General features: G+C 48.2%; 1 protein-coding gene across 10 annotated transcripts; it reads left to right on the top strand.

Annotated features, from left to right (window-relative positions):
- Positions 1-57: 57 nt before the first annotated feature.
- Positions 58-8,583, top strand: Mtnap1 (mitochondrial nucleoid associated protein 1). Of its 10 annotated transcripts, none has more exons than XM_048446132.3 (6): positions 58-197; positions 1,937-3,432; positions 5,729-5,833; positions 6,384-6,491; positions 6,865-6,943; positions 8,444-8,583. In XM_048446132.3, the coding sequence occupies exons 2-5, from the start codon at positions 1,944-1,946 to the stop codon at positions 6,897-6,899; spliced, it is 1,737 nt and encodes a 578-aa protein (XP_048302089.3). In that variant the 5' UTR covers positions 58-197; positions 1,937-1,943; the 3' UTR covers positions 6,900-6,943; positions 8,444-8,583. The 10 variants fall into 10 exon arrangements, with proteins under 10 accessions (XP_048302089.3, XP_048302090.3, XP_048302091.3 ...); XM_048446133.3 differs by having other exon boundaries at positions 126-249; XM_048446134.3 differs by having other exon boundaries at positions 188-306.
- Positions 8,584-11,032: the final 2,449 nt, after the last annotated feature.

The following is an 11,032-nucleotide window of genomic DNA, read 5'->3' as shown; positions in this document are numbered from 1 at the left end:
CGGCCTGTTCAAAAACAAACCGGGACAAGCTGTAAAAGTCAAGCCGGATTTGAATACATTAAATTATTGGAACGCTAATCGATGTTTGTATCTGCGTTAAATATCTATGCGGTGAAAAAGGAAAAGTGCTGGGAGAGCTCCATCAGGCACTGACGCGGACGGCCACAGGCTCTGGGTTCGATGGTTGGAAGGCTGTGGTGAGTTCCGAGTTCGAAGGGAGCGCCGCGTGGGAACTTCGCGTCTCGAGCGGTGCGGACTGGTTCAGTGGAGTGTCCAAGGGCTGGGCTGTTTCCCACGACCTTTCCTGTAGGTCGGGAGTGCAGATCAGGAGAACGGACTAACGGAGTCCCTGCAGCGTTTGGGAGCGGTCCCGCCCACCTGCTGGAAGGGGCCGGGTTGAAAGGTGTAGGAGAGACCGGCAGGCGTGGGAACGCCCGGCTAGTGGCTAGAAGAGCGTGACCAGGGGAAATCACGAGGTCCCAGCCGGGCGTGCGTTGAGCGCACCTGTCATCCCAACCCTTGGGAGGTGGAGGTTGGAGGACCAGCAGGTCAAAGTCATTCTCGACTATGAAACGAAGCTAGCCTGGGCTACTTAAGACTTTGTCTCGGATTTTGAATGTTTCATTTTATTTTTTTTCGAATAAGTGTACTCTGGGCCCGGGGTTCTTGGGGAAGTTTTGAGAAGCATCCCCAGTTATCTGCCAGGGGCATAATCCAGTTATTTGTGTAGGAATCAGTACTTGGTCACTTCTTGCATCAGCTCTCTAGTTTGTTCTGATCGTTATGGAAGTTGACGTTCAAAGTTTCTGCCAAACGCGTGAACAGTGAGTGATCCACAAGCATGGGGGTCTTGTAGAGGTCAGGCATACTAACACAAGTCTTTAATCCCAGTACTCGGGAAGCAGAGGCAAGCCAGTCTATGTGAGTGCAAGACCAGATTGGTCTGCTTAGCGAGTTCCAAGGCTACACACTGAGATCAAATATCCCGCAATGCTCAACTGCTCTTTAAAGCCCTAAGTAGTTCCTCTTTTCATGTTTAAGGGTTTTTAAACAATTTCATTAAATTCATGTAACCTCTACTTGGCATAAATAACAAAATTGAATTTCATTGACTAAGCATTAGTTTATTAGACTTAAATCTTTGGGTTTGGTTTTGTTGTGATTATTGTTTGGGGTGGGGTTGTTGTTGGTTTTGTTTTGCTGTTGATGGTGGTTTTTTATTTTTAATTTTTTTTTTTTTAAGATGGTCTCATTATGTAACTCTGACTTTCCTGGAACTTTGTAGACCAGAGTGAACCTGAGGCCAGCCTGGGCATTACAAGAGTCTATCTTTTGTTTTGGTTTTGGTTTTTGGTTTTTTTTTGAGGGGGGGGGCTACTAATCTAGTAGATCTACAGTGGACGGTGGGAGATTGTGTGTGGGTCGTTCTACAGGCCGCTGGGGGAGGAGGGGCGCTGACTACATGCAATGCCGGGCCGGGAATCGAATTCGGGTCCTCGGGCAGAGCGGTCGGGCGCTCTGCCCCCTGAGCCATCTCTCCGGCTGTTATTTTTGTTTTTTGAAACAGGGTTTCTCTGTATAGCTTTGGAGCCTGTCCTGGAACTCACTTTGTAGACCAGGCTGGCTTCAGACTCACAGAGATCCACCTGCTTCTGCTGTCTAACTGCTGGGATTAAAGGTTTGCACCACCACCGCCTGACAAGATCTCTTTTCTTTAAGATGTATTTATTATGTAGTGTTCCTCCTTCATGCCAAAAGAGGGCGCCAGATCTCATTGTAAATGGTTGGGAGCCACCATGTGGGTGCTGGGAATTGAACCCAGGTCCTCTGGAAGAGCAGCCAGTGCTCTTAACCATTGAGCCAAGAAAAACAAACAAAATAAGGAGTTAAAATTCATGCATAAAATGATTACCTGTGTTTTTCATTGTTTCCCCAGAAAGAGGATGGCTGATGCTGGCCCCAGGATGGAGGTGTGTCCTTATTGTAAGAAGCCATTTAAGCGATTAAAATCCCACTTGCCACACTGTAAGATGATAGGACCGCCCATATCTGCTGATCAAAAAGTTTATCAGTCCGAGCCAGCTTCACTTTCACATGCTAAAAAAGAGGCGAGGCCTACCAAAGGCCTAACCAGAGCTAAAAGTAAAGAGCTAGAGACGGAGGGTGCAAAAAGAAATGCCCCTTCAGCAAAGGGCAGCCCGGAATGGACAACTGCCACCTTTCCACTGGCAGCAGGTGTCTTGGATAGAGCGGGTACAACAGAGGCAGGAGGAAAAACCAGCGATCAAAACCAGCCCTCCTTCCAAGCTCTCAGTCACGCCAAGCCAAAGGTGACTCTGCAGAGAGTCACAACCCCTCAGTCTCATGCATCAGATGCCACCTCTCCCAAGAGAGAACTTGCCAAAGATGTGACTGGATCCAAGGGAGGTCAGTGTCATCCCTCAGAAACAGAAGGATTGCTGGTTGGCCCAATGGAACCAGTTTTATCTGATCAAGGTAGAAAATATTCCTCAACTCAGCATAATGCTAAACCGGCCACTTCTGCAAGTCTGAAATTGGACACAGTCGATCCCCAAAGACAGAAATTTCTGGCAAAATTATTAGACGTGCCTGTTAGTGATTGTCATTCACCAAAGAATAGCAACCATGGGGTTCAAAGAGGCCGACCCTTGATATTGAACAAGGAAAGCAGTTCCCGAGATGGAGACCACGTCTCAGAAGTCTCTCCCTACCCTGGCAATACTGAGACCCAAAAGAAGTCAGAATCACTCCTCTTGGACCTTCACCCCGCTCCACTGGGTAAAACACTAGTCAGAAAGCACCAGGAACTCGACCTCGGAATAGAGTTGTGCCAGCACAAGGAAAATTCTGAGAACAACAGCATGTCTGCCGCAGAAGTACAGGAACAGGCTTGCTCGGGCCGTGACAATAAGGACCCCATTTTACCAGCAAAGGCAAAAACACAGGCAGCCCTGGCACGTTTGAACGTACTTTCTCCACCAGAGGGAACTTCGAGGAAGCTTCTCTCTGTACCAGAGTCAGGGCATCAGCGCCTCACCTCTCCGGTTGAGAAGTCTCCAGAAGACAGCGCCAAATTCTATGGCCAGAATCAAGTCCCTGCCATAACACTATTAGTGGGAAGCAAGAGGGAGGTTTTGGAACCCATATCTTTCCGCCAACCCCATGCACCCCAGACAGGGTACCAGGTACCGTCATATTCAGCTCGGTACCCGGTATCTAAAAGCGCCCTCATCAGTCATGTTGCTACTGCGGACTCAGAGGCTCTTCCCCGGTCTGTGGGACTCGAGTGGTTTCCAGAACTCTATCCTGGTTACGTCGGTCTAGGAGTGTTGCCAAGGGGGCCTCAGCATTGGAACTCAGTGGCTCAGATGCCTCCCCCTGCCACTTCCCAGGGTGCGAGTGTCTTGGAAGGTAAGCAGGCTCATTTGCGAGGACCACCCCGCCCCTCCAGAATGCTCTGCGCCTTTGAAGTAGGGGTGACAGTCCTTGTTTTCATTCAGTTAACTTAGCCACACCTACACAGTCTACCCCACGCTTGACTTAACTGACAGAAGAGACCTCAGTCCAGAGTCATCTGGAATGTTTCTTCTCCCTTCTGCATCGAGAGTTGAGGGTTAGACTGGGCCAGGCTGCTGATCCTGACAGCAGTTGTGTTTCTCTACTGGGAAGAGGCCTAACAGAAATTGGATGGGCAAGCTGAGAGCGTGGTAAGGCATGCCTTTAATTCCAGGCACTTGGACACAGAGGCAGGCTGATCTTTGAGTTCAAGGCCAGCCTGGTCTACAAGATGAGTTCCAGGACAGCCAGGGCTACATAGTCTTGAAGAAAAAGAAAAGAAATTGGATGGGAAAGGCTATAAGGGATAAGAGCCCAGTGTCGGGAGTGGCAACTAGGAAAGAAAGACTTGTGGGTAGGAAAGAAAGGCCTGTGGGTGCGGTGACCATGGCCTCTGTGCTCCATCCGAGATCACAGCTCAGATTTTTTGATTTTTTTTTTTCTTTTTTGTGTATGTTCCTCCGAATCTGTACCTGCAAGTAAACCCAGCTTGGATAACCAGAGAAAAACAAAGTCCCATGGTCACCAACACTGCTGAGACCACGGCCCAACAGTGGCAGCGTTTTGAGTTGAGCTACATCTCCAGGCTTTATGATCGGTCTTTTTTTGTTTCATTTTGTTTGTTTTCAAGTATGTGAAAGTATTGGGGTAAAATGTGCACACAAGTGTAATGCCTGTAGAGGCCAGAAGAGGGCATCAGAGACCCTGGAACTGGAGTTACAGGTGGTTGTGAGCTACTAGATGTGGGTGCTGGGAACTGAACCTAGGTCCTCTCTTCAGCACTGCAGCCATCTCTCCAGCCCCATGATTTTTCTTCTTGTTTGTTTTTAAGAGACTTTGACCTTGCACAAATAAAAACTGTGTGATTCCTTGCACACTAGCATGTTTTTGTTTTTAAAGATTTTTTTTTTTTGGTTTATGTGTGGTAATGTGTATATGTGGTATCTCATGTGAGTTCATGTGCCATGTGCCACATGCATGCAGTTGCCCATGGAAGTCAGAAGAGGGTGTCTGATCCCCAGGAATCATTTCAAAATGGTTTAAGTCACTTCAGGGATGCTGGGAACCAAAACTGAATCCTCTGCAAGAGCAGCAAATGCTCTTTACTGCTGAGCCCTCTGTCCCAGCCCCCAGCGTATTATGTAATATGATCATTTGAGCATTTTTATATTCCCGGCAGCTTTCACCACATCTAACCCCGTCTGTTTTAATTTCCTTTGTCCTGACAAACCAAACTGAGATCAGAAAACCACATCTGGCTTGACCACGGAGGAAAACGTGAAAGAAAAACACGTGCCTTCTTTTCTGGTTCTACTTGTTACTCACATGTCAGCATAAATAGGATGGTTCAACCGAAGCCTGGCAGTGGGTCAGAGCTAGATACACATACTAGATCAAGGTGACTGACCGGGAGTGGGGGTATGTGTGACGATCGTCCCTAAGCTCGAATCCACAGTGCACCAAAGTGACAGCCAGCGTCTTGAGTGCTGACATGGGTGTCTGCGCTCCTGGGGAGGAGGTGGTCCCAAGCCTAGCCGCACTTGGGCGGTCGCAGTCCAAACAGCCATGCTTAAAAAGAAGTCTTCGGAATATGTTGACAGGGTTCGTCAGACAAATTCATCAGAAGCAAAGATGGATTTGGGGGCTGTGGGTGTAGGTCAGTGGTAGAGGGCAGGCAGACATGCATTTTTAGCGTGTGTAGAATCCTGGGCTCAGTCGTCAGTGAGGCAGGGGAACAGAGAACAGAGATTCCATAGTTGGTTCTGGTTTAGGGCCTAAGATAGTTCATTGTACACATGTAGATGGTTCAAGATTGTTTTCAGGCCCAAATCTAAACCCTTTGGTGCACGCAATTCAGGATACTCAACCTGTAGTAGAAATGCCTACTTCTTACTAAAATCTCAGCGGATGAGCTATGGTTTGACCAGGCATGTGCACACAGCAGGGGCACTTGATGGGTCTTTCACAGTACAGGGTCTCTGAGGAGGATTGTACTTCCGTGTGTGGTGTAACTGCATCCCAGTGAGGTGCTCATTGATCCTCCTGCCGGGGTGTGCTTTTCCTGAAGCCTAGCCATTAGGCCCCGCAGCTGCACGGTGGGAAGGGGCTATTCTAGACGGACTGTCACAGCGACTTCTGTTTGGAACCGTAGTTCCTAGGTTGGGACGAAGTTCGGCTGATAGCTGGAGTTCCGGAGCCCCGGCGCACACAACTTCCAGCTTCCCTCTTAGGAGGCTCCTGGGAGCCGTGCACAAAGGTGAGGTTGCTGTCACTGACTGGTGGGTTCTCTCGCTGGCTCCAGGCTTGTGGAGACATTTCTCCACTGGAGGTTGTTAAGCCAAGACGAGAAAGGAGTGGTTGTCGTTCTCCGCGTTTCCATTTCCGAGTCGGGTGTCATTCGGAACCCCAAAGCCAACAGAGCAGCAGCTCCCATTTGTTGTGCAGCTCTGCTTAAAAGACAGCCTTGCCACCTGTCCCCAACCACCCCCTCCTCACAGTGATCAGCCGAGGCAATGCTGAACCTCAGCTAACCAATCGTGTATACCTTGCATCACTCCAGAGTTTAACCCAACTCCCAATGTGGGAAACCCGTGATTTGAATTTACTCAGTCCTCCATAGCTGAACCTTGCTGCCGGCTATGGAAATGTATATACTTTGTATAGCCCACACTTACATAGGCACAGAAGTTCTGTGAGGTAGAGTTCAATGCACAGTCCAGCAGGACTGACTTGAATAGTGTGCACATACCGGGCCGTGCCCCGGCCACTAACCACGTGATCTGCCCCCGCCCCCTCTCTCTGCACAGGCTGGGTGAGGTGCAACACCACCATAAAGAAGAGCAGCGTCGGGGGCCTCACCATGCTCTTCGCTGGCTACTTCATCCTGTGTTGTAACTGGAGCTTCAAGCATCTGAGTAAGCTGCCGTAATAGGTAGCCTAAGTGACTCGTCACCTCCCTTTGGGCTCTGGTGGTAGTATCCGGGAGCCCCGATGTCGCTAGGGCTCCATTAAAGGTCTGCAAGATTTGAGTTATATTTACATGGCTGCTCTAGCTGCCCATTAGTGATACCTGCGGTGGGCCGGAGGCCTTCAGTTGGTGGGTTGGTTTGCTTTTGCTGCTTTAAACTGTTCCCCACTAGGGGGAGGCGCCCTCCTTCGTGCCTGAGAACCCCTTTTCCACAGTGGACTAGAAGGGCTTTCTGCCACCTAAAGCAAGAGGAACAGAACAGTCCATGTGCTTAAGACACAGCAGCTTCAGCTTTTTGTTCACCGGGTCTCTCTGCACAGGTCAGGCTAGACCTGGACTCAGACCCCCGCCCTGACCTCTCACTCCCTGTTCCTCAGCCTGCGAGTGCTAGGGTTGCAGGTACGTGCTGCCACACCTGGCTAGAGTCAGCATATCTTTTTTTGTTCGTTTGTTTGTTTTTGTTTTGTTTTGTTTTGAAGACAGGGTTTCCCCTGTATAACAACTCTGGCTGTCCTGGAACTCACTTTGTAAACCATATCAGCCTCTGCCTCCCTAGTGCTGAAATTAAAGGCATGCACCGCCACTGCCACCACCCGGCTTTTTTGTTTTTTAATTTATTATTTTTTTTTAATTTTTTATGTGTATAAGTATTTTGCATGCAAGTATGTCTGTATACAAAGTACATGACTGGTGTCCGTGGAGACCAGAGAAGGCAGCTGATCCCCTGGAACTAGAGTTACAGATGGTTTTGAGCTGCCTTGTAAGTGCTGGAAATCAAACCCAGGACCTCTGGAAAATCCACCAAGTGCTTTTAACTTCTGAGCCATCTCTCCAGCCACTGAGTCTGGCTACCTTCAGTGTTCAAAACCAAGCTCCTTGAACCAGTCATGGTGGTTCATGCCTGTGATCCCATCATTCAAGAGGCTAGGGTGGGAAGGTAATGAGTTCAGAGGTGGTTTAGACTACACACACGATACCCTGTCTCTGAAAATCAAATTGTATCACCTGTTCAGTTATAGCTGTGCTCATCTGAAGTCCTGGCCAGGAGGAAATGCCCCAATTTCTTTTCTCTTAATCCAAGACAATTTTTGTTCATTTAAACAGATCTAGAGGCTGGAGAGTTGGTTCAGTGGTTAGAACACTTGTTGTTCTTAAAGAGGATCCAGGTTCAGTTCCCAGCATCCACATGGCAGCTCAGAGACATTCCTAACTTCAGTTCCGAGGAATCTAACACCCTCTTCAGACTTCTGCAGGCACACATGTACTGCAAAAAACTCCCCAGCACTGGGGAGGTAGAGGCAGGCAAAATTCTGAGTTCGAGGCCAGCCTGGTCTTAAAAAAAAAAAAGACTCAGGGTTTAGAAAGAAAAAACTCATGGTATAGGAAACTAGCCAAAAAAAGTTTAGTATTTTTTCCTAATTTTAAGAGGTGGCAGGAGCCTAGGCTATTTCAGATGAAAACTCAGTGTACCTACTCAGTCCTTGTCTGAAGAGTCCTGCAGCACACCTCTGCATGCTGAGCATCCTGCCAAAGACAACAGCTCTCCTTGGAGCAGACGCAGTGGGCCATTCGTGAAATACGAGATCCCAATACAAACGAGAATCCCATCTCCCTAAAGACAGTGCTTGTTCCCAGGCGAGCCAATCCAAAGGTATTAGTCACGTGGCATTTTAATGTCTAGCCCAGGTTGACCTTGTCCTACCTCTGCCCCTAGTGCTGCTGGTGCCATGCACCCGACCTGGACATTTTCTTTTTCATCTCTGAAGACGGAAACAGGATGTTCTTAGGCCCAAGAAGAATCCTAAGTGTATAAACCAAAATATTTAAAAAGCAGAGATAAAAGTCGGTTAGCAAGACACGTATTCCCAGGTTCTCATATTTGTCTCTCTTTGTCCCAAGAGCTGCAGCGCTGGCGCAAGTAATGCCGAGCACGTCCGAGAGCCAGGGAGTGTGTGACAGAGACAACTGCAGAGGAGACGAAACACTCGAAGTTTGTGCTGCGGGCAGGGAGGGTGCCAGTAATAAAACTGCAGAAAACACCTCTTTGTTTCTTTTGTTAAAAAACAATTCTATTAGAGTTTAAGCGAGGAAATGGGGCAGACGAGCTATAAACCTCAGCAGCTGCTCGGTCGTAGAAAAGAGTAGAGTCATTGCACGTGTTTTGTTTTGAACATAGAGTCACACTGTCGTCCTGCCTGGCCCACAGAGATCCACCTGCGGACTGCTGGGACTAGAGGTGTGGGCCAGGCGGGGTAAGTCACGCTTCCACAACACTGTTCATCTTTGAAAAAAGTGGGCAGGAACTTAGAGGCAGGAGCTGATGCAGAGACTATGGAAGGGGGAGCTGCTTATTGGCTTGCTCGGTCTGCTTTCCTATGGCTCCGCCCACCGTAGGCCAGGCCCTCCCACGTGAATCACTAATTAAGCCCACAGCTGGGTTTTATGGCGATATTTATGGCAACTCATAACTGTGACTCCAGTTCCAGGGGAAATCACACTTTTCTGAACTCCAAGTGCACTGGGCATGCTTATGATCATATACAGGCAAAATACACACAAAAAAATTTATGAGTTTGACTCCCCAGGACAAACTCCCTGGTAGAGGGAGACAAGCAGCTCCCACAGGTTCTCTGACCTTCACTAGAATGTAGTGTGCATGCCCAACCCCCCCCCACACACACACACACACACAGGGCCTGGGGGTGTAGCCCAGAGGTAGATTTTCCCCTGGGTATGATCTCCAGCATCAACAACAAAAGCAATGCTGGATCTTAAACCAGGCATGGTGAACCACACCTTGGGAGGTTGAGGCAAGAAGATCACAAATTCGCTGGGTGGTGGTAGGTAGCACACACTCTCAGGAGGCAGAGACAGCCTGGTCTACAAAGTGAGTTCTAGAACTAGCTCCACAGCTACTGGGAAACCCTGTCTCAAAAAATCAGGGGGGGAAAGAAATCACAGGTTCAAGGTCAGTCTGAACTACATAATGAGAACTTGTTTTAAAAGTTATTTTAAGGGTAAAGGTAGCTCAGTGGAAGAGCGCATGTACTAGAGGCCATGGGTTCCGTTCCCTAGCACCACACAAAGAAATACAGTAGAACTGTATATGCAGTTATCACTCGGGAGTTAGAGACAAGGTCAACCTCAGCTCTATAGTGAGATTGAGGACAGCCTGGGCTTCAACATAAGACCCTGTATCAAGAAAGGAAAATACAATTCATATTATTCACAGGCTATCTTAATGAGAAAACCAGTCAACGCTCTTCATAATGAAACTATTTTTTAAAAAAAAATAACCTCTGTGGGGATCATTCACCTCTTCCGCCCTCAGAGAAGTGGTTGGCAGCACCGTGGGAGGGGTGGTATAGGTTCCCTGAGGGGTGGTATAGAGCCTCCTTTCTGAACGCTTAAATTGGGATAGATTTGACTCTCCCTGAAGAGATGTGTAACTCTAATCCAAGAGAAAGCTGATGGGGACTTACTACGTCCTACCCTACTGCTCTGCTAAGACACCATGACTAAGGCAACTTACAGAGGCTTATAGGGTAAGTCCATGACCATCATGGTGAAGGAACAGAACAAACTCCATTTTGAGAAAGAATTTTTTAATATTTATTTATTTATTTATTATGTATACAATATTCTGTGTGTGCTTGCAGGCCAGAAGAGGGCACCAGACCTTATTACAGATGGTGTGAGCCACCATGTGGTTGCTGGGAATTGAACTCAGGACCTTTGGAAGTGCAGGCAATGCTCTTAACCGCTGAGCCATCTCTCCAGCCCGAGAAAGAATATTTTATACAGGACTTAACTAGGGGGGTGAGTGCTGCCCAGCAAAATCATCAGCAATCATAAACTGTGCCTGCCCTGGTCAAAGCGACCTACCAGAGTATCCAAACATCTGCTTGCTTCAAACGTCCTTATAGGTATCTGATTAGCGGGTGTTTTAAAATTCCTGTCTGCTGACAATCACTGTTTTGAAATACCCCCACCAACAAAATCAAACGTTGTGTGCTTGTATGCGGTCCTAAAACGCCAAAGCTTGTGCCGCCCTGCTTGTGGCTTTTCCCTTTAAAAACCCCTTGCCTCAGGGTCGATTCCCCCCCTCCTGCTGCATCAGTGTGTTGGATTATGGTCCAAGCTAGCTTGAATAAACCCCAGTGTGTTTGCATCGGATACTGGCTCTGTGGTGGTCTTGTTTGGGAGTCCTGTGACGTGGTCACAACGATGTCAGGGAACATGGCAGCAGGCAGGCAGCTCTGATGCTGGAGCAGGAGTTGACATAACCATGAAGCAGAGAGAGGGACAGAGAGGGCTAACTGGAAATGCTATGAGCTTTTGAAACCTCAAAACCCAACCCAATGACATACCTCCTTCAACAAGGCCAGACCTCCTAATTCTTCCCAAGCATTCCAATATGCAAGCCTATGGGGACCATCCCCATTCAAACCACCACAGGGACTCATTTGTCATTTAAAAGCTCTAAAC

This window comes from Myodes glareolus, chromosome 9 (genome assembly GCF_982192425.1).
Source record: "Myodes glareolus chromosome 9, mMyoGla1.1, whole genome shotgun sequence".
NCBI lineage: Eukaryota > Metazoa > Chordata > Mammalia > Rodentia > Cricetidae > Myodes > Myodes glareolus.
The sequence above is the reverse complement of the archived record's forward strand: the minus strand, read 5'-3'. Positions and strand labels throughout refer to the sequence as shown.